The 25,000-nt window shown below is 40.6% G+C and overlaps 1 protein-coding gene across 4 annotated transcripts in view; it reads right to left on the bottom strand.

Annotated features, from left to right (window-relative positions):
• The window catches only part of LOC138960119 (uncharacterized), a 34,207-nt gene that overhangs the window by 5,566 nt on the left and 3,641 nt on the right, over nucleotides 1-25,000 (bottom strand). The window contains exons 3-5 of one of the 4 annotated variants that reach the window (XM_070331870.1): nucleotides 15,046-15,177; nucleotides 5,904-5,954; nucleotides 2,320-2,412 (exon numbers count right to left, since the gene is read on the bottom strand). In XM_070331870.1, coding sequence (XP_070187971.1) covers nucleotides 2,320-2,412; nucleotides 5,904-5,954; nucleotides 15,046-15,177 — 276 coding nt within the window. The remainder of the gene's footprint in view (nucleotides 1-2,319; nucleotides 2,413-5,903; nucleotides 5,955-15,045; nucleotides 15,178-25,000) is intronic. The other 3 variants (XM_070331871.1, XM_070331872.1, XM_070331873.1) reach the window with 3 other exon arrangements.

Genomic DNA, 25,000 nt, shown 5'->3' with positions numbered 1-25,000 from the left:
AGCGACAACCGTGTTTGATCCAGTTATACACAGTGAGCCTTATATCAAAGGCAAGTGCATAGTCTTAGGAACACAACAGTACCAAAATCAAGAGTACTGGTCAAACAAAGACGTACGAACCAATTGAAAACTGTGACTTTTGTAGGTATTATTTGGCTTAACCTCCACCTCAAGCGTCATCTGAAAAGATTGAATCGGTCAGATACACTGAACCAACGGAACGTGAAACTCTGTGCATAAGGAAAGGGACAGATTCGTTCCAACAACCAGAAATCGCGTCACAAAACCTCCACAACCGAGACAACTTTTGACATAACTGAAACATGCATGAGCTATTGAAATCGCTCTTTTTAAAAATATCACCTAGCACCAGCAAAGAACAGTCACCAAGACAAAACACGTGCAACTCAAGATTACCATCAAAAAGCAGCAAGAAAACACTGACACCGACTGAAACAGAAACAACTTGAAGATGCACAGATTGCACAGCCACCAATACATAGCACCAGTGCAACACAAGATTAACCATCACAGAGCAGCAAGAAGACACCGACTGACACAGAAACAACTTCAACATGCACAGATTACTTGAGACGAAGAATGGACCAACGATACAATACAAGATACAAGAAGTTTTATTGTCCTCATCAATACAAGGAAATTTGGCATGTGTGTAGCAAGACATGATACACTGATACATATAAGCCTCATTGATTGATTGATACATAGACATTTACAAAACACAACTGAAGTTCAATATCAGCACACCCTTACGCAACATACCCACTACTTCAGACACACAGGCTTCATGTGCCCCTCGGACGTACGCAACCCACAATTCACCCAGCCATACAGCTCCACATGCACTTACTCATTCATGCAGCACTCTAGCACCCGGCCATGTACAACTCACACACTGGAACCCTCATACGGCTACATACAGCATTAAGAAGACTGACACCGACTGACACACAAACAACTTCAAGATGCACACATTGCACACGAAAATGCACACGAAGAATGGACCAATGAGGGTGTATATACAGCCACGCACATCAGCAAGAAGACACCGACACCGACTGACACAGGCACAACTTCAACATACAGATTGCACAAGAAAATGCAGATAAAGAATGATCCAACGAGGATCTACATGCAGATAAAAACAGCAGTAAGAAGACTGACACCGACTGACACAGAAGCAACTTCAAAATGCACAGATTGCACGTGAAAATGCAGACGAAACAAGTCGCGTAAGGCGAAAATACAATATTTAGTCAAGTAGCTGCCATTTTTCAGCAAGACCGTTTACTCGTAGCATCGTCAGTCCACCGCTCATGGCAAAGGCAGTGAAATTGACAAGAAGAGCGGGGTAGTAGTTGCGCTAAGAAGGATAGCACGCTTTTCTGTACCTCTCTTTGTTTTAACTTTCTGAGCGTGTTTTTAATCCAAACATATCATATCTATATGTTTTTGGAATCAGGAACCGACAAGGAATAAGATGAAAGTGTTTTTAAATTGATTTCGACAATTTAATTTTGATAATAATTTTTATATATTTAATTTTCAGAGCTTGTTTTTAATCCGAATATAACATATTTATATGTTTTTGGAATCAGCAAATGATGGAGAATAAGATAAACGTAAATTTGGATCGTTTTATAAATTTTTATTTTTTTTTACAATTTTCCGATTTTTAATGACCAAAGTCATTAATTAATTTTTAATTCACCAAGCTGAAATGCAATACCGAACCCCGGGCTTCGTCGAAGATTACTTGACCAAAATTTCAATCAATTTGGTTGAAAAATGAGGGCGTGACAGTGCCGCCTCAACTTTCACGAAAAGCCGGATATGACGTCATCAAAGACATTTATCAAAAAAATGAAAAAAACGTTCGGGGATTTCATACCCAGGAACTCTCATGTCAAATTTCATAAAGATCGGTCCAGTAGTTTAGTCTGAATCGCTCTACACACACACACACACACACACACACACGCACGCACGCACGCACACACACACGCACATACACCACGACCCTCGTTTCGATTCCCCCTCGATGTTAAAATATTTAGTCAAAACTTGACTAAATATAAAAAGGACCAATGAGGGTATACGCACAGCAGCAAGAAGACACCGACACCAACCGACACAGGCACAACTTCAATATGCACAGATTGCACAAGAAAATGCAGACGAAGTAAGAACAAATGAGGGTCTATATATACAGCAGCAAGAAGACACCGACACCGACTGACACAGAAACAACTTCAAGATGCACAGGTTGCAGGTAATAGAGTATTGAATGGAACCCACTTTGCCATGAGGGCGTGTGCTGCCGACTTGGCCAGTAATAGTCGAGAGAGGCGCGTGCTTTCACCAGAAGCGAGTCCCGGTGCTCCGTCGGTCCTGGGTAAGGGGTAAAGATGTTAATTACAAATTCATTTGATTTTTTGGACGTTGGGGGGGGGGGGGGGCAGTGTTGATGATATCTGAGCAGCTGTATACATGCTTTTTGCGCAAACAAACAGACACAAAACATCCACACACACAAACAAAAAATGAGCCAAATAAATCAGTTGGCAAATTGAGCAAATAAATGACAGTCAAACAAAACAACGCTACAAAAAAATATAAAAAAAATAATTCAAAAAACCGTATACTAACACAATTACTTTAAATTGGCCTTCTCAGAGACATGCCCACTCAGAAACATATTGTAGTCCTGCTGCCGCCAAAGAGCGAAGCGAATGTCACGATTCTCCTCCTCCACCTCATGCTCCTCATTATCACGATCATGCCTTATTGGTGAAGACATAATTATGTTGTGTATTACTTGTACAGGGGCATAGTTTCATACTCACTGACTATTCAGCATTCTTTGATTCTCTTATACTAAGAACTGGGCACACGTGTACTTAATATCTGTGCATTGACTAAGCTCGACATGCTTTGACCAGAAGAACATAATTTGATGCCATCTAATTATCCTTATTAATGCTTGGTGCGTGGAGTTATATGACCGTATTTCAAGGTCTGTTACCATTGCTGACTTACACAAGGAAAGAAGACTTATGCTCAGCCTGTTGTTGCTTTTGATTCGGATTAAATTGATTTGAGCTATGTGATTGTATCCAAAAGCCCCTTGCAATCAGGTGATAGTCATCCTGCGTAATTCTCCGTTGTAACCCGAACTTGATTATCTTAATGGTCCTGTCTAGGACAACAGTATCACGCATCTTGCGTAATTCTCCGACATAATTAAACCACATTTCCTTGTCTCAATACTCTTCTCTCGTGCAGACATTATACACGAAAACATATTGATCTGTCGTCTGCTTTTACGTCTGATCTATCACGTAAGGCGCATGCATCGGATGAGTACTTGATGGTAATTAGACATCTATTCTCGCAATACTCTCCGGAAAAGAAATCGGCAACCGGTTATACTATATACCGGTTTATATTTTGTATTACCAGTTGATGTTGACTACACATCGGTATTGTAGAAAATCTAAGGCCGTCGGGGACTCTTTTAATACACTGATGGAAAAAATAGCTGTTACGCGGCATGAAAAGGATATAAGAGAACAGGGCCGGACCTAAGTAGGGTGAGGGGGGGGGGAGGGGGTTCTCAATTGTGGTAGGGGTACACAGTTGAGAGTGCGAAGCACCCGAACATCCCAGGGGGTGGGGGGGGGGGGGGTCCGGGGACATTCCCCCCCCCTGAACATTTTTGAAATCTAGATTAAAATAATTATGTGCAATCTGGCGCATTCTGGAAGAATTTGTCATTTTTAAAGGCAAAACAAACTGATCAAATGTTAATCTTATTCTTTATTATTTTTACCCTTGGATGAGGTACATGGTCAGGCTGGGGGGGGGGGGCGGGGGGGGGGGGGGTCCGGGCAACAGGAAACTCCCCCCCCCCCCCCCCCCTGGGTCCGGCCCTTGAGAAGTCAGTTATACAAGAAGAACGAAGTAGCACGACATAGATTCGTGATTGTAAGTACAGCACTACTGTGTAAATGGAAGTCCAGTGGGAACTCTTTTTGTACAATAACAAGAAGGTGGGGACAACTCTCGGATTCACTGCAAAAGGGGTTATTGGAGAAGTTTAAGTTTCTTAACTGAGACTCTAACTTCTCCCGCATAGACTTGCAGTAAGAGACGGAGGCCATCATTAGCATATTTTAGTTGGCGGAGAGTTTGACGCTCAGACAGATAAATACAAACAAAATAAATAAATACATGAATAATAATAAATTTAGAATAAAGAAAAGAACCCTAACCCTAACCTAACCCAAAACCCTAACCCTAAACCCTAACCCTCAGTATATTCTTGCATAACTTGACTGTAGTCAATAATGTTGAAGAAAAACATTCAGGCAATCCTAGCAATTGTGAGCGTTTAGAAATGTTGTTAGTTACCCGCTTTTTCGTTTTCAACTCCATAAATTGTCTCACCGGTTTGGAAATTGCCAAATAGTCGCACCGATATATCTTCCACTAATGTGTCTCAGGAATCAAATGAAGCTCAAGGTCGCTGGTAAGAAAACTAATAGAGACGGTAACAGAATTTTTGACTTCCCGCAAAGTGTCTGCGAAAAGACCAGTTCCAGTTAATTCAGGTCTTTCCGTGACTCACCGAGAGTTACACCTTCATTCGCTCTCTTTTCTCGGTCATCCAAAATTAAATGAAAGCCCCTGCCAAAAAGACCTATAGTGTTTTGTTCAGAGAAAAAGAATTCTATTTTGTCACTTGAATGTCATTCACGCATTTGCTCAAAATTGTTTTGCAGTTGGAAAACATGATGGACGGAGAGCATTTGAGAACAAACAGGAAAGGTCTAAATTTGGCATGTTAAACATGTACACACTGTACACACAAAGAATAAACAAAAACGAAAACAAACATTCTGTTTTTGTCACATCAAATACAAAACAAGTTAAATACGGTAAATACCACCCTCAACAATTCACCCACACTGATAGAAACCTGTCAAATACACCAACCGTCAACCGGCTGCAAGGATGTGCAATACTACACATGGAATGCAATTTTATGGCCAAAAAATGATGTAAATGTCACTACAAAAATAACGAGGGGGAAGGGTAGTACAGAGTCGTCTACCCTCTACCGCCGCTCTTCTTCCTCTTCTTACAAACACATCCATGGCTCCTACTAAATAGACGATGATCGGAAATAACTGTCGGGTTTGTATGCTTCGTGAAAGAGTAAATACTCCAGCTTTTGTTTTGAAGCAAATTTTCCCACGTGACATTATAAGCCAGTCACTAGCAAGGGGTGTGTCTGAAACGCGTGGATAAGGAGCTCGTGTGGAAAGTTTGCCGCAATAAAAGCAAGAGCATTCTATCTTTACAACGCCGGGTTTTCCCGTCTAAAATGCCCCCTTATGGCTTTGCCGTGAGGACGTTAAGCTTAAACTTTCTTCTTCTTCTTTCACAACTCATGCAAACCCAACAGAGTCGTTCCAGAGTTCGTCTATTCACCAAAAGTTTAACGACCTCACACCTGCAAGGTTAAGCCTTTATCTACATTAGCGACAATTTTACCAGAACAAATGCACACGGCCTAGGGAAAGTGGTGATTGTGGAATCTAAGACAAAGGTAAAAGCGAAAAGGCATACACTTGGGATTTTCAACAAAAGCCGTTGCGATTTGTGTTTGACGAGCAAAGGTCGCTAAACTCAATCTCTAACTTTCTCATTGTCTAACTCCCACTAACATGTATAGGGAAATGACTAGCTCACATTAACTACCATGTACTGTATGGGAACAATTCTATAACATAGTCCTCAACGGTGGATGCTAACTACAAATTCTTCACAAAAATGGATGTCTCACTATGTACTTACACACACAAATCATGACTTACTGTGTGTGATTGTTGTTGTTTTCCGCAGTCTTGGAATTGTCAACGCCGGGGCTGTTGAGAAAAGAAAGGAATAATTAACGTCAAGAAGCTGAAAAAAGTGTGATAATTTATATAAAACCATACAAAAAACAAGAGACAACAAAATTATAATTAAGATACATAACATTACAGTCGAACCTGCCCTAGATGATTTATATAGTACACAATTTGTTTTAAAAATAAAAACCTTCGGCGCTTCTCCAACTAACGACGACGGCAAACAATATAATATCCTTGCTGGTACCACAAACTTATACCATATATGTACATGGTAATCATATACATAAGTCAAAAGACCGAGATAATATTGTTTTAATATTTCCCCTCTAGCATGGCAAAGAACATCGTGCAAGCAATTAATCACTTGTTGTATTTGCGTCATTGCCGCTGACGCACCGTCGACATTTTGCAAAGTAAAATCACGATTTCAATCCTCTGGTATCAATTTCTCACTCAGCAAGACTGATCAATATGACAAAGTTTAGATTACAACTCCACTCTCTCCTACGAGCCAGATTAATGGGAATAAGCTTAGAAGTAGATCTCGTGATAATAGGTTTTATGATGTGACTGAAAACTAAAACAAAAAGTGGGTTTTTATATGTCTGACATCTTATGAAAAAGTCTTTCTTAAGTAGACAACTTTCGTCAAATAATTCGGACAAAAGGCGACATTTTGCAAGAATATAAAACTTTCATTGACAAAGAACGTTGATACAAGTTAAAATCCACTGTCAATTACGAGTAAGTTTGATTGAAATGAGCTTGAGAGTACAAGTTGGAAGAATAGGTCTTATAATGTGACTACAAACTGAAAACGCGTGTCTGACATTTTACCTAGAAGTAACCCTAACGAGCCTAAACCCTTTCTTTAACAAAGAACTTTGACAAAAAACGATTTTTTTTACCAGGCATGAACAGTCATACTTCTAGTAGTAATGTTTCCACTCAGTAAGAATGATCAATTAAAAAGATTAAATTTCCACCCACTCTCTTCCACGAATCGGATTAATGGGAATAAGAGCTTGGAAGTAGATGTTGTGAGAATAGGTTTTACCTTGTGACGGAAAACTCCAAAAAAGATTAAAAAAAGTTTGTCTGAATTCTTGTGCTAAGATCAACACTCTCAACTATAAAAGTTGTATTAAACTGAACAATGTCACAAAAGGCTTGAAAAGTAGGACAATGAGTCAATAAATCCTTTTTCTGACATCTCTGTGTGATAGGGAATTTGTTATGATAATCTCTCTCTCTCTCTCTCTCTCTCTCTCTCTCTCTCTCTCTCTCTCTCTCTCTCTCTCTCTCTCTCTCTCTCTCTCTCTCTCTCTCTCTCTCTCGCTGGTAAGGATGTCTGTGGGCAACAGCACATTCATTCATGTTACACATGTATAAAGAATTCGATCATTGCCTCTCCCATCATCATCATCATCATCATCATCATCATCATCATCATCATCATCATCATCATCATCATCAACATCATCATCATCATCATCATCATCATGAAATATCCAGTAATTCCAGATGAAAATACCAACAGCTTTGAGAGAATTCAATTAGATGTTTGCCCTTGTATTTAATTGCTTTCAATGTTTTATCAATCATGCAGTGACCTCACTTGGGGCATGGAGGAAGGCTTCTCACAGAAACAACAGAATTACCATTTGCTCACTTGGGGCATGGATGAAGGCTTCTCACAGAAACAACAGAATTACCGTTTGCTCACTTGGGGCATGGATGAAGGCTTGTCATAGAAACAACAGAATTACCGTTTGCTCACTTGGGGCATGGATGAAGGCTTGTCACAGAAACAACAGAATTGCCGTTTGCTCACTTGCACCAACAAAAAACAGGAACTTTTCCTAGGAGAACTTAAAACATTGCGCAATATTTCAAGACTGAACTAAATTCTGCTGAAATGTTATTCAATTTTCAACATTCCGTCATTCGGAACTACCTTTGTACCCTTATCATGTAATGTAAACCACACACACACACACACACACACGCACGCACGCACGCATGCACGCACAAACGCACACACACACACACACACGCACGCACGCACCCACACACACACACACACATTTACAGACAGACAGTGAAAGGGGGAGGGGTGTCGGTGCGGAGGGGAGGGGTGTCGGGGCGGAAGAGAGAGAGAGTCAAACAGACTCGGACAGAAAAGCAGACAGACAGACAAACTAGCATACAGAGACAACAACAAGAAACTCGCGTAAGGCGAAAATACAACATTTAGTCAAGTAGCTGTCGAACTCACAGAATGAAACTGAACGCAATGCCATTTTTCAGCAAGACCGTATACTCGTAGCATCGTCAGTCCACCGCTCATGGCAAAGGCAGTGAAATTGACAAGAAGAGCGGGGTAGTAGTTGCGCTAAGAAGGATAGCACGCTTTTCTGTACCTCTCTTTGTTTTAACTTTCTGAGCGTGTTTTTAATCCAAACATATCATATCTATATGTTTTTGGAATCAGGAACCGACAAGGAATAAGATGAAAGTGTTTTTAAATTGATTTGGACAATTTAATTTTGATAATAATTTTTATATATTTAATTTTCAGAGCTTGTTTTTAATCCAAATATAACATATTTATATGTTTTTGGAATCAGAAAATGATGGAAAATAAGATGAACGTAAATTTGGATCGTTTTATAAATTTTTATTTTTTTTTACAATTTTCAGATTTTTAATGACCAAAGTCATTAATTAATTTTTAAGCCACCAAGCTGAAATGCAATACCGAAGTCCGGGCTTCGTCGAAGATTGCTTGACCAAAATTTCAATCAATTTGGTTGAAAAATGAGGGCGTGACAGTGCCGCCTCAACTTTCACGAAAAGCCGGATATGACGTCATCAAAGACATTTATCAAAAAAATGAAAAAAACGTTCGGGGATTTCATACCCAGGAACTCTCATGTCAAATTTCATAAAGATCGGTCCAGTAGTTTAGTCTGAATCGCTCTACACACACACACACACACACGCACAGACACACACACATACACCACGACCCTCGTCTCGATTCCCCCCTCTACGTTAAAACATTTAGTCAAAACTTGACTAAATGTAAAAAGGCAAACAGACACACAAACAGACAGGCAGCGACAAAGGGAGAGACAGAGATAACTCTAGTTCGGCAAACGATAACAAATTCACGACGTATACTCACAGCACCATCGATCAGAATGGCAGTACAAGCGGGCACCCCAAAACGACGAAGAGGACAGAAGTCGAGGAACTGGGAGCACAACCAAAACCAGCCAAGCAAACGACGGCGAGATTTAATAATAATCAAGCAATGCTGAGCAATTATGCGCTCAGATGCGAAACAGTCTTTGGAGGTCCAATGAAACAGTAATATTGAAGTCTTGAACAACGACAGTTCTTGGAAAACTACGCAGCTGCTTGCTGATCAATCCTGGACAAACACCTTGAACTTGAAAAGTTCCTGACCAGTCTTGGAAAAGCACACAATGAGCTGCTGAGCAGTCTCGGTGAAAAAGACCCTGTGTTGCTGAGCAGTCTTGGTCAATCAAGCAAGGGCTGTTGCTGAAAAGTTCTGACAAAGAATTGACGAGCTGAAAATCACTGTTGAACCGTCAAGGCCTAACGAACAACTGAGGCGATCTGCTGAAGACACACACGTCAGTTCTATCACCAGCGCGAGTTTGCACCACGCACTAAGCACCAGCAAGACCCACCCACAGTTCTCCATTCCATCGCCCCCCCCCCCCCCCTCTCTCTCTTTCTCTCTACGCCACCCCCCCCCCCCCCCCCTCCTTCGTGGCTGTCATGCGCAGAAAAGCCAAAGACAACATCAAACGTCGAGTCTTACTGATGCTACTAGCAGGTGAGTGGTTAATCAATAAATAACTACGCAGCAAACGGAGGTCGCGTGCAAAAGACACCATCATGGACACACCCAGTTAGCCCTTCGCCTGCCACGATGCTGCCTGCCGAAGACCGCGTCAATGAGGAAAGAGTATGCAATATAATGCTGCGTGTCTGTTAATCTGTGTGTTGTCTTTTGTATGAATTTATTATGTTTTCTTTTATTTTGTTGTTGTTGTTGATTTTTTGCGTGTGTGTGTGTGTGTGTGTGTGTGTGTGTGTGTGTGCGTGTGTGTGTGTATGTGTGTGTGTGTGTGAGTGTGTAGTCGTTCGTTTGTTTCTTCACCAACGACTAGGCTCTTGTTAGCTTTCAAACACCAAGAGAACCGCACAATAGTCAGAAAATGAACAGAGACTACTATACCGTGCCCAGCATCCGAAAGGACAAATTCCCTGGTTATGTATACAGCTTGTTTACTCGTTAATTCTTTATCAAATCACCTACTCACATTGAATTATGATGCTGGCATAACAATTTGTCTCTGGGATGGCGGAGAGGACAAAGCTAGAGCCAAGAAACACCTATTACTTCACAGTGACCTTTGTCAGGCGAGACCTAATTATGATCGTTAGAATTAGTCTGAATGGGCGTAGACACGTAATCATCATACGTCACAGTCAACACGACAGTAGGCAGCAATCATAAACACGTAATGCGTTTGAGAAAAACGGGCATAACTAGCAATACACGTTCTAAAAATGGTGGGTGAAAATTTACCGATTGTTACAATTTCAGCTTTTTTTACATTCTGCAGGGTCAAACTCTATATACACGAGAAATGGTTTTGCGAAATTATAGAAACTGGACAGGTTATAACTATGTCGTTTATGGAAAACTCGCACCTTCTCATTCAATTTCCTAGAAATGATCGTGTAAGGTCCGGCCCAGTCATGGACAGATCTAAAAGCCTGCGTCTCTTTATATATGTTTGTGCCCCTGTGCAACAATTTTCAGAAACGTACAAATTTCTAAATAAGGAAAGATATAATGAATCTGTTTAAGTGAATGTTACTAAGCACCCTTTGCTCGAGTTTATGACATTACACACTTCTCTCTTTTCATAATCAAGAAACAGGAAAGGTATGTTATTGCAACGTTTAATGTATGACACAACAAAACGTTACGTTCACTAATCTTTGAACCAGCGGTCTTGTAGGTGGACAGACAGACAAACACTTATACTACAGAAAATAAACTATTACACTTGTTCTTTTTAAAGTATTTGTCTGTCTGTTCAACTAAAATACCACTGGGTCGAAGATGAGTAAACATAACTTTTTGTTTTGTCATAAATGAAACGTTCCAATAACATAGCTGTCTTGTTTTTTATTCTGAATTTAGGAACGTTAGCAGTCTATTTGTTTGGGGATTTTTTTCTCTCTTTTATTAACAAACAAAAATGCCAGTATCCCCCTTTTCCTCACGCGCTTTTACATATCTGGCGTGTTCAAAGAGGTTGTAATGAGTGACAGCTGTGGTCAAAAGAAGACCAGCTGATGCCGAGTTCACATTTCATGCTGAAACGAGAGACAGGCATAACCGCCTTCTGGAAGCGATCAATTTGCTGCTCTTGGGATTCCTGTTTTTGACCCGATCTACTAAATCCAAAAGCAGACAACATTATTTAATATAATCATTAAATGTGCTGACTTTGTGACCCACAGTCTCATGCTCTTTCTGAAACAGCACTTCGAAGTATACTGAGCCACTCGGATAAGTCAAAACTCATTTTGAACAGCCAAAATATCTCAGAAATCGAGCTAGAAGTTCTACCATTTACTCTACCACTGCCAAAGACCAAAGTCTATGATGTCCTTTCATAGTTTCTACAACAAAACTCCTCTTGACAACCAAATGACCCCACTCGGGAATGCTAACCCCAAAACAATCAGCCGCTGGGATCAGTAAAACCCCTTTCGAACAGCCAACATATTTCAGAAATCATGCAAGAAGTTCTACCACTTACACTTCTACTGCCAAAGACCAATGTTATTTATGTTCGGCAAAAGTTCCTGCAACAACAATTTGACCAGAACCAAGGCCATTCGGGATGGGAAAGCCAACCTCGCCAAAACAGCCAAAGCATTCCAGAAATGCGGCAGTGCATGTAGTATCTAGTCTCCACAGCTACCATTCTCAAAGCCCTAATAGTAATTCATCATCCTCACAGCAAAGGTACTTCTTTACTGACCGTTCATAAGAGAACTCGAAATAGCAACTATTCTATGTAGTCCCTTGTGGCTACCCGAACGACTTGACAGTATAAGTACTTCTTGAGCAACTTCATAGACAGCCAAGAGAACTTTACGAACGCTGAATACCAAAGGTGCTAGCTCAGTACAATATCCCAATATCAAAGACGACGCAATGGCAAGTCAGGTCGTAAACAAAGAAAGTGTCGAAAAGGAAGCTACATTTTCAGAAATTGTGATTAGAAAGTCTCACAGAGCAGGGTTTTAAAACAGGGGGGGGGGGGGGGAGGGAGCTAAATCCGGGGCGGGGGGGGGTGGGGGGGTCGTCAAAGTGGAGTTCCACTGTATTTCAGAGACTCCTCCCATGAAGAAGAGGACTCCGATGTGAACGTTATCCTTGCCAAGGGACTCTGAGCATCTCCACAGAGGAACTATCTGTCAGCCGTAAGTGTACTGGTGTCACCTTGAGCAGACCATGAGCTCTGCCCTCGCGTGGCCGCAACATTAGTTAATCTTTTTCCGATTGACATTGCAAGCCAGCAACCTTAGGGATCAGCGCCAATAACTGTGATTGATGTAAGAGCTTTAGCATTAGAGATTAGTGTTAGAGTGCTGGGATGATCGACATAAAAAAGGCAATCATCATCTGTGTCTTTTGATAAAATACAAAAACACACACAATCCAAATCTATGTGCTTTGAATGCTTGTTTGATTTTTGTTTCAGATTCATGGCTCCCTTTTTCTTCAAAACTTTTATGCCTCGTGCTAGAGAGAAGTAGTCTGCGATTGCTAAGTCTACGACTACGAGGGGCTCTCGGTAAGTTCTTAATGTGATGATCCTATGGCATTTTATGGCATCTTATGGCAACTTTTAGAAAAGAAAAGTTCCCTTTCTCGACCGGATGTTGTTGTTTTAGTTGTTGTTGTTGTTGTGTTTTTGTTGTTGGTGTTGTTGTTGTTGCTTTTTTGTTTAAAAACTCTGCATTTCATTTGTTTAAAAACTAATAATTGACATACATTTGTGTGCTAGTGCAGCTCTCCAGAAAACTCGATAATCTTCAAGACAGGTTATTTTTTTTGCGTTTACAAAAAAAAAAAAAAAAAAAGACATCATAGATGTAAAACTTGATCTCATATTTTCCAAACACAGCGCACACAAAATATTTTAATATTTTAGTTAGAAGATGAAATGATCAAAGAATGCTTACCCAACACAAATTGACACAGGACACCATATTCTAGACTAACAGACAAGAAATTGAGGAAGAGTGCCAGTAAACACACGCACTCACGCACAGAAGAACATTCAATTAATCTGATTTACATTGTGGCCAAGTCTCATAAAGGAAGAACGTCCCGGTGCTCAATAAACCAACATTGACATGACCAAAAAAAGTCAGTGCAAGCACAGCAATTTCTCCGATACGTGCAGTAAAGATCGAGGCAAATAAACAAAAGATAAAGAGGGGGACACACCAATGAAAAACACACGAACACATCGTGCAACGCTCACACAATCAAAGTCATATCAACATCTGCCGAGGAAACAAATTGCACGGGTTTACCATCCGTGAAAGAAAGCTACGACTGAAAATCATAATTATGTTCAGTCTTGATCACCGAGAGCTATAACATCACTCGAAACTTGGACTGTTTGCATACATAATTATATGTCATTAACCTTTGCTGACCGAGACAACGAGCTGCAGGGTGACGTCAGAAAATCAGAAAACGACCAACATCAACTGTGTCAATGACATTTATCACAACAAAACAAACAAGATGACGGAGTGTGTCGTCTGACAATCAGAAAAAAAACAATATCAACTGTAAGACAACCTATTAACAACAAACCCGACAATGACAGCGTGTGACGTCAAACGATCAAGAGCAAAACCAGAAACAATTAACAAATGGCATACCTGTTTGTCAACCTGATCATCATCACACAGACAAGAAGGAAAACAGCAAGCATCAAAACTAGTGTATTAAATGTAATTTTCTTCCCGTGCAAAAGATCACGCAAACCACCACTGACACGCCCAGGCTTGTCTACATGGAATAACAAATAACATCCTTCCACTTGGACGAATACCGAACATCAATGGCCTTGCTACTTTCTCCGCAGATTGGGATTGTTTTGCTGAATTAAACTTCGCAGATTGACAAAGCTGTCAGTCACGAAATTGTTTCAGAAAACACACACACACACACACACACACACACACACACACGCACACACGCACGCACGAACTCACACACACACACACACACACACGCACACGCGCACGCACACGCACACACACACACGCACGCAAGCACACACACACACACACACACACACGCACGCACACACACACACGCACACACCACACACACACACGCACGCACACACACGCACACACACACACACGCGCGCGCGCGCAAGCACGCACACACGCACTTTGGCCAGATAAAAACACGCAGACTCAGAGACTTTTAACACATCCAAGTGGAAGCACGCTCTTAATCCCAGAAAAAAAACTGGATAGATCTATTGTTATCTGCAAGTTGGTTCTACACGGGAAAGAAGGCACAGTGGAACCCTCAATTAAGATCCCCCCGATCAAAAAGACAAACACCCGTGCAAGACATTTACAGTCAAACAACCAGCTTCACGCCATGAAGAGGAACAAAGAGGCTTGAACTTCGATCAAAAAGACAAACAACCAAGCAAGACATTCCAGGTGAAGAACCACTGAGCTTCACGACACGAAGAGGAACACAGACGCTTGAAATCAGATCAAAAAGACAAACGACCATGCAAGACAGTCCAGGTGAACAACCACTGAGCTTCACGACACGAAGAAGAACACAGACGCTTGAAATCAGATCAAAAAGACAAACAACCATGCAAGACAGTCCAGGTTAACAACCACTGAGCTTCACGCCACAAAGAGGAACAAAAGGCTTGAACTTCAAAAGGGAAGAGAAGGTCAAAGGAATCCTGCAAAATACCTGCTATTATCAGTCGCACTTCCAGTTAGCACCAAGCCGCTAAGCACTTGGGCGTAATAGTTCTCATTTTCTTCGTCCATCACGTGTTTTGTCTCTCCACGTGCCACTTGCTTGGAAAACTTGATCAGTTTCCTTGGAAACCGAACAGTAGTAGGAGAAGAAGATATAATGTTATGACGTTAATGTTCGTTTTCAATGCATACATGAATAGAGAAAAGAGCCATCAACGGAAAGTGGGGAAAAAGTCATCAACGGAAAATGGGCAAAAAGTCATCAACGGAAAATGGGCAAAAAGTCATCAACGGAAAATGGGCAAAAAGTCATCAACGGAAAGTGGAGAAAAGGTCATCAACGGAAAATGGAGAAAAGGTCATCAACGGAAAATGGGCAAAAAGTCATCAACGGAAAATGGGCAAAAAGTCATCAACGGAAAGTGGAGAAAAGGTCATCAACGGAAAAGGGGCAAAAAGTCATCAACGGAAAATGGAGAAAAGGTCATCAACGGAAAGTGGAGAAAAAGTCATCAACGGAAAATGGAGAAAAGGTCATCAACGGAAAGTGGAGTAAAAAGTCATCAACGGAAAGTGGGGTAAAGAGCCATCAACGGAAAGTGTAGAAAAAGTCATCAACGGAAAATGGGCAAAAAGTCATCAACGGAAAATGGGCAAAAAGTCATCAACGGAAAATGGGCAAAAAGTCATCAACGGAAAGTGGAGAAAAGGTCATCAACGGAAAAGGGGCAAAAAGTCATCAACGGAAAATGGGCAAAAAGTCATCAACGGAAAGTGGAGAAAAGGTCATCAACGAAAAATGGGAAAAAGTCATCAACGAAAGGAAGGGGAGAAAAAGTCATCAACGGAAGGAAGGGGAAAATTCATCAACGGAAAGTGGGGAGAAAGTCATCAACGGAAGGAAGGGGGAAAATTCATCAACGGAAAGTGGAGAAAAAGTCATCAACGGAAAATGGAGAAAAGGTCATCAACGGAAAGTGGAGAAAAAGTCATCAACGGAAGGAAGGGGAGAAAAAGTCATCAACGGAAGGAAGGGGAAAATTCATCAACGGAAAAAGGGGATAACACTCATCAATGGAAAATGAAAAAAAATTCATCAACGGGAAATGGAAAAAAAATCATCAACGGAGAGAGAGAGAGAGAGAGAGAGAGAGAGAGAGAGAGAGAGAGAGAGAGAGAGAGAGAGAGAGAGAGAGAGAGAGAGAGAGAGAGAGAGAGAGAGAGAGAGAGAGAGAGAGAGAGAGAGAGAGAGACGGGCAGACAGACACAGAAAGAGACGAAGACACAGAGAGAAATACTAAGAGGCATCCACATTGAGAGAGAGAGAGAGACAGACAGACAGACAGACAGAGAAAGGCGCATACTGAAAAAATGTATGCTAAAAAGAATTAACCTGATTAGGACTTTGACGAGCAACCTTTATCTATCACGCTTATAACAATACCACAAAAATGTTATTGACGTTAACGAAAACACGATCGACTACAAACACACATGACAAAATTAATATTTTCATTAGTCAGCCCTTTTATCCATTCGTGTTAACAAGCAATTAAGCCACTCACATATACCCTCCATTGACCACCCCCATTTATGGAAATTGAACACGTTAATTCATCCCATGGTTTTCATGCCAAGCATTAGTAGATTTCAGTTTCTCTAATTGCAACGGTAGACTTCATCGATCTCGGCTTAATACTAACATCATTCTAATTAAAAACAAATCACGAACAACAGGTTCTTCCACGGCTAGTATGTTTCTTTTTTTTTTTTTTTTTTTTTTTTTTTTTTTTTCATTTTCATTACTTTATTGTCCCATCGCTGGGAAATTCGGGTCGCTTCCTCCCAGTGGAAAGCTAGCAGCAACGGAGTCGCGCTACCCAGGTGTCTGCGTGTTTAGGTGTATTCAGCCACCTGCACTTATGGCAGAATGACCAAGGTCTTTTACGTGCCATTGTGATGACACGGGGATGGGACATGGCTTCCGTCTCTGGGTCTGCACATAAAGTTGACACGTGTCCGTCCCGTCCGTCAATCAATATCGAGACTTCTTCCTATGCAGGGTTGGACTTTTGTGTGAATTAAGCTCTTAAAAACCACCAGTGTTTTTGAAGAAATTAATTCATCAAAACTTTCCCAGACTTGAGTCAAGTCGGGAGTTCATAAAACCCTAGAAGTGTGTCTTGTTTCAAATCTCTAGCTTCAAAAACATAATGAGAAAACCTCAAAATTTTGTTTTTCATAACCCAAACATTACCCCGCTATGACCTTGACATTTTTCGAGGGTCAACCAGGCTTGAGTCCTTTTTTGAGATCATCAAACAAAAGAGGTGTTGTTAACCTGTGATTTGTAAAAATGTAAAAACATTTTACAAATCACGTCGAACCAAAAACCGCGATTTGTAAAAAATGTAAAAATATCGCATTCCACAAAGTAATGCATGCCTTTTATTATTATTAATTTTTCTTGTTTAGAGCCTCTACGCTGAGTGGTGGGGGTGGTTTTAGATCCACATCCCATTTTGGTGCAATCCCATTTTGCCGCCGTCCCATTTTTTGCCCCATCCCATTTTTGCGACATTTCACAAGGCTAGCGTCATTTTACCAACAAGTCATAACAATAGCGCGACATCCCATTTTGACAACATATCCCATTTGGCCGCCATGCCGTTTCACCGCCATTCCATTTTGCCCCCATCCCATTGTCGCGACATTTCACAAGCCAAGCGTCATTTTACTACCGTGTCATAACAATAGCGCGACATCCCATTTTGACACCATCCCATTGGCCGCCATCCCATTTTTGATTTATTCTTCTTGCCAAGCCTCACTATACTACTATACTGCGTTATTCAACTAGGAAGACATTCCGTTTACGCAAAATCCCATTTTTTGCCACAATCCAAAATGTCGCAAAATAGGGATTGCGGCGAAATGGGATGACGGCAAAACGGCATGGCGACAAATGGAATGTGGCGCTAGTGGTGTGACACCGTGGTAAAATGACACTTGGCCTGTGAAATGTCGCAAATATGGTATGGGGGCGAAATGGGCTAACGGCGAAACGGGATTGCGCCAAAATGGGACGTGGAGCTAATGGTACATGACATGGTGGTAAAATGACACTTAGTCTGTAAAATGTCGCGAAAATGGGATGGGGGCGAAATGGGCTAACGGCGAAACGGGATTGCGCCAAAATGGGAAGTGGAGCTAATGGTACATGATATGGTGGTAAAATGTCACTTGGCCTGTGAAATGTCGCGAAATGGGATGGGGGTGAAATGGGATAACGGCGAAAAGGGACTAAGAGATCCCTTGACTTTGGGGTAGTGCGACTCATTGGTTAATAACAGGATATTCGAAGATTATTTTCCCGTGGTTGCTGCACAATATTTACATATGTTTTAGACCAATGAGCGCTGGTATGCATATTCGGTGCGGATGCATGAGTTTGACGCCGAGTGGAAGTTAGCGGCTCGCAAACGAAGATTCGTCCAAATGATGGTTAATAACAACCTGCAGCGGACGGAAGCTGAAAATTAAAGGTACATACAGTTCAAACAATCATTCAACTGTATTTATTTGACCTTACACAGACTGTAGGAAGAGGCAAACCGTCTTGAACAATATTTTTCCCCAGGAAGCGACTCCAAGCACACAGAAGACTCGAAGGTGAGTGACGTACCTTGTAGTCTTTCTGTGATATTAGTAGTCCAATACCTTCCGCCTGTGATCAGGCTGGCTTCAGTCTTTGTGCCCCTTCCCGATGAACATCAACAAGAGACAATTACCCTTTCAACACCCGTTTTCGCTCTCTACATAACATAGGTGAATAGGAGCTAACGAAGCCAACCCTTGGAACGCGCACGGAAAAAACCTACCGTAGCAATGTTCAATGTTCCCAAGGCTGTTACACCAAGCTGCGTTGATGACTGTTAATACGAGTTGCCATGGAAACCTGTATCTGGGTGGAACACGTTGTTTATTGGATTCTTTTAACACAAGGGCTTAACATTTCATGCCACTTGCAGGCAAGCAATTCGCTTTGCAGTATTATATACCCGTCCTTTGTGGGACGCCAACCTCTGAGGTTTGATCAATACAGTGTCATAAAAAGGACAGGAAATAAAAATAAGGAAAACAATAAGGCCAGGCGAAGAGATTCAGATATAAATCTTCTCGCAGTTCCCGGCATTGCTCTGAACTTGACTTTAACGCCAACAAATCAACAAGTCACGTGAAGCGATATCAAAACATTGAGTCAATCTGTCGGCCTGAAACTAACAGATGAACACTGGAAACCAGTCATCACCGGGACTACATATGGTAAGGCTTGGCTAGCCGATACCGACACGGGTCGTGCTCGTCTCGGTAAAGCATGCGAACGTTTTAGTTAATTTTCTTAGCTCATGTCAATATATTTTTAGATTTTGGAATTGATAAGGAATACAATGCAGTCATTTTTTTAAATCTGTTAGTGAAAATTCGACTTCAAGGACAACTGTAAGTAAAACATTCGTCAATTATTGTTTAAGCCTCCGAGCTGAAATGCAATCCAATAGTCCGGACTGAGTTTAAAACAAGTCGCGTAAGGCGAAAATACAATATTTAGTCAAGTAGCTGTCGAACTCACAGAATGAAACTGAACGCAATGCCATTTTTCAGCAAGACCGTATACTCGTAGCATCGTCAGTCCACCGCTCATGGCAAAGGCAGTGAAATTGACAAGAAGAGCGGGGTAGTAGTTGCGCTAAGAAGGATAGCACGCTTTTCTGTACCTCTCTTTGTTTTAACTTTCTGAGCGTGTTTTTAATTTATTTATTAATCCAAACATATCATATCTATATGTTTTTGGAATCAGGAACCGACAAGGAATAAGATGAAAGTGTTTTTAAATTGATTTCGACAATTTAATTTTGATAATAATTTTTATATATTTAATTTTCAGAGCTTGTTTTTAATCCGAATATAACATATTTATATGTTTTTGGAATCAGCAAATGATGGAGAATAAGATAAACGTAAATTTGGATCGTTTTATAAATTTTTATTTTTTTTTACAATTTTCAGATTTTTAATGACCAAAGTCATTAATTAATTTTTAAGCCACCAAGCTGAAATGCAATACCGAAGTCCGGGCTTCGTCGAAGATTACTTGACCAAAATTTCAACCAATTTGGTTGAAAAATGAGGGCGTGACAGTGCCGCCTCAACTTTCACGAAAAGCCGGATATGACGTCATCAAAGACATTTATCAAAAAAATGAAAAAAACGTTCGGGGATTTCATACCCAGGAACTCTCATGTCAAATTTCATAAAGATCGGTCCAGTAGTTTAGTCTGAATCGCTCTACACACACACACACACACACACACACACACACACACACGCACATACACCACGACCCTCGTTTCGATTCCCCCTCGATGTTAAAATATTTAGTCAAAACTTGACTAAATATAAAAAACCAGGTTACGACAGTGCAGCCTCATCTTTTACAAAAAGCCAGAAGTGACGTCATCAAAGACATCTATCGAAAAAAAGGGGAAAATGTTGTCTGGGGATATTACCTGGAAGAACTCACATGCAACGTTTCAACTTGACATGAGAGTTCTGATGGTAGAGCATAAGGAATAGTCCTAGTCATGTGCGCAACTCATGAGCGCGAGAGTATGCGTGCAAGTGTGTGTGTGTGTGTGTGTGTGTGTGTGTGTGTGTGTGTGTGTGTGTGTGTGTGTGTGCGTGCGTGCGTGTGTGTGTGTGTGTGTGTGTGTGTGTGTGTGTGTGTGTGTGTGTGTGTGTGTGTGCGTGTGTGTGTGTGTGTGCAGTGTGGATGTGGCGGACGTGCCTGTCTAGAGAACTTTGGGTGTTCTTACTTCGTATGTTTTAGTGTTCTTATTTTTGTTTTTTTAATGTTGTTGTCATATGTTGTTTGGTTGTTTTAAGAGCAGATGACCCACACTTTTCCATCCATTGTATTAATTGTATGGACAATAAATGTCTTATGTCTTATGTCTTAGTCCTAAAAGCTTGTGTGCCAATTGTGGTGTAAATCTATGTACAACAAGAAATTCCTCCGAGGTAGGAAAAACACCCCCGTCAAAGGGAAATAACCTTCTCAGTTGGTGGCAGTGACTGAGTGAGAATGGTTATTTCCCTTTGACCATTAAGATGTCCCTCTATAAGTCCTTGTATAATTTTAATCCACCAATAACTCCCTAACTGGTTTGACTGGTCCCAATTTTTGTACGGACCGTCTCAGGAATGTATAGAACCTGTTCACCAAGTTTGGTGACGATCGGTCCGTTCATTCTTGAGATCTATATGCGAACACAAACACACAAACAAACAAACAAACAAACAAACAAACAAACACATCGACCGAAACCTATACACACCCCTATACCGGGGGTGTAAATACAGAAACTAACTTGCATAAAGCAAGTACGCATGCTGGTTTACGTGAACTTTTGGCAGTCTGAAAAAAACAAAGCTAATATCTTTGTGATTGGTGACGGTCTACCCACTTTAATGAGTGATGGTTCCTATTTGTGTTATTGTTATCCAATACAAATCATACCACATGAAAAGCGGATGATTTCTGAATAAAGTTAGCTAAATCACATATCCTTATATCCCAGAAATTATGGTTGGTCAAATATTCGGTTGTCTCTGGTTCCGAACCGAATAACGGTCGCTGATAATTGCCAAGAATCCGGAATAATTGTTTTGAAACCCAACAGCAACACCGTTGTTGCAACGGATTAGCAAGATAAGTAACTGATTAGTTGTAAATGTCATGCCAGCACCCTCTCCCCCCCCCCCCCCTTTTCGCCCCATCCCCTTTCCAAGTACATGTAATAATAAGATTCAATCAAGCTAGTAACTTGATCAGAATACAGATGTGTGAACTCAACGCAGAAGGATTTAAAACCTTGATTGTGTGAATTTTGTTTTAAAATAGCCAACACGATTGATAAAAACGAGTGAAATACAAAACGAAATCGCTCGTTATAAGGGGAGTTAATAAGCCCGACTCCGAGGTGAAGAAACTCTCTAAACAAGCAAGGTTATTTATTTATGTTTATTTTATGCTGCTTGTTATCGCGCGCATATTTCAACATACGGATTCAAGGCGCAGGGATTTATTTATGCCGTGTGAGATGGAATTTTTTACACAATACGTCACGCATTCACATCGGCCAGCAGATCGCAGCCATTTCGGCGCATATCCTACTTTTCACGGCCTATTATTCCAAGTCACACGGGTATTTTGGTGGACATTTTTATCTATGCCAATACAATTTTGCCAGGAAAGACCCTTTTGTCAATCGCGGGGTCTTTAACGTGCACACCCCAATGTAGTGTACACGAAGGGACCTCGGTTTTTCGTCTCATCCGAAAGACTAGGTTCATGACAGGCTGCACGTATGCAGTTTGAAGGCCATGTTGTTGTACGCGGACGAAAAAAGTCATTTAGAAAAACAAAAATGTAAAAGGAAAAATCGCACTGCGTTAACATCGTCCATGATCTCGAACTTTTGAAGTGACCAAGTGGTACGAAGTTTGTCATTTCCTCTAACATCTACGTCAAACTAGGACACCATATCGAGCCGGACCTGCTTGTTAATTATGCGCATATAAAATATATGAGCCTTATAAAGAAAAGGCTCAACTCTAGTCTTCTTCTCCTTCGCTACTCTGGTCAAGCCAGATGTATTCAAGAAACTGAATCCACGCCTATGACCCAGAGCCTGATTGAACGCCAAGAATTCAAAAACATCTGCTTTCGTTGCAAATGTTGATAGTTATGCTGAGTATAATTATTGTGAATTCACTTTTCCGTCACTCTCCTTCTTGTGAAAAGAATCCCATGCAAACTACAGGGACACGGTCGTGCAAATAGACGAATTACGGAAATAACTCTGTCGGGTTCGTATGGATTGTGAACGAGTAAATACTCTTGCTTTTAGTGAGGCAAGCTTTCTACACGTGCTCCTTGTCCACGTGTTTTAGACACACCCCTCGTTGGTGACCGGCCTATAATGTTATGTGGAATAGTTTGACTAGCTAAAAGCAAGACTATCTATATATTCATTCTTTCACAACCCACACAAACCCGACATAGTTATTTCCGAACATCGTCTATTCGTAAATTTTGTTTTGGTTTTGTTGCTCTCTGGAACAGTTTAAGAAACATGTATTCAAAAGTGCCAGAGGACATGATTGTATGTGTCCGTTGTCAGCAAAACAACGGGCACAGTGGCAGATTTGACGAAATGCGGTCCTTTAATAATGTGTACAAATAACAACTTATTTATATTTGCAATCTATTAACACATTTTTTACAAACTCAGAACAGTGATTCGTAACTTTGTTTTTCTTGTTAATACAAATGTTTCTTTTCCCTCTTTCTTTTTCCCTTCATCTCACCCCCCCCCCCCCCCCCCCCAAACAGACCGAGTCTTCGTGTCTCGATCAATAAACATACTGTAATATAGTCTCGTGGATTGTACAATAACAATACATGGGTGTGGTCCCCACATAATACCACGAGTGCATGTAGGCTAATATCCAACGCAAATTGAAAAAAATAATTAGAGATAAGTAGCTTCTCTTGCTATACTAAGTCGTTCTCGTGTCATTTGTAGGTATATATGATAATTGGTTGTCATCACTTTGCCAGTGATTTGAACACGTTGTCTTGTTATCTGAGCCTCTATCACCAAGCCCCCCCCCCCCCTCCCTTACTCTCCCCACCAACACGCACACAAACAAAACAGAAACTGATGTACAGACACAAATATGCATTGACAAAGACAGACACTACCGAATTAACTCTCTTACCAGTACTGACTGACTAACTCGTTCGCCGGCAATCGACAAACAGACTGACAGACAGACTTGCAAACAAAAACTAACTAAGCGAGTTATTGGCTTACTCTCTCACACACCCACACACACACACACACACACACACACACACACACACACACACGTGAGTGTACAAATATAAAGATATGCACACAAATGCAAGGTGGATATTCACCAGATGTATTGGTTAAAAAAGGAGTACATCAAGGAAATACATTAAGCCCAACTCTTTTTAATATTTTCATTAATGATATAACAGATGGAATGCCTGACGTTGATTCGCCATACATTAACCAGAATACAAAAATATCGTGTCTACTGTATGCAGATGATCTAGTACTTCTTTCAAAATCAAAAATAGGATTACAAAATAAGTTAGATTATCTAAATAACTATTGCCTACAGTGGGGTTTGAAAATTAACATAGAAAAAACAAAAATTATAGTATTTTGTCATATAAATCCAAAAATGCACACAATATTTAAATGTGGAACTGATGTAATCAAAGTAACAGATCAATATAAATATTTAGGGGTCATATTCAACAAGAATGGAAATTTTGATACAGCTCAAGATCATTTAAGTAAACAACTTAACAAGGTAATAAAGCAGCACATTCCCTCCGCAGAATTTTCAGCAATCAAAACGTGCAAATAGACACAATGATACATTTATTTGATTCACTTGTAAATCCGATATTAACATATGGCGCTGAAATCTGGTATCCGTTTACGTTTAATAATAAAATAAAACAAACAAATACTGATCATTTCTTTGGATCATGTTTATCTAGCAAAACTCCTCATGAATTTGTTCATATCAAATTTTGTCGATTCCTTCTTGGAGTTCATAGAAAAGCTATGTGGATACCTGTACTGGGGGAATTAGGAAGGTTCCCTTTAGGATTAAAAATGTTATCACAAACAATAGCATTCTGGGCGCATATTCTAGACTCCAAACAAGATTCGTATATACATCAATTATATGACTCAATGTTGCTCCATCCGACAGAAACGCCATGGCTACAATTTGTTAGACAATCTCTTTGTAACTTAGGTTTTAGTCACGTT

The sequence above is a fragment of the Littorina saxatilis genome, linkage group LG2 (genome assembly GCF_037325665.1).
Source record: "Littorina saxatilis isolate snail1 linkage group LG2, US_GU_Lsax_2.0, whole genome shotgun sequence".
Classification (NCBI taxonomy): domain Eukaryota; kingdom Metazoa; phylum Mollusca; class Gastropoda; order Littorinimorpha; family Littorinidae; genus Littorina; species Littorina saxatilis.
The sequence above is the reverse complement of the archived record's forward strand: the minus strand, read 5'-3'. Positions and strand labels throughout refer to the sequence as shown.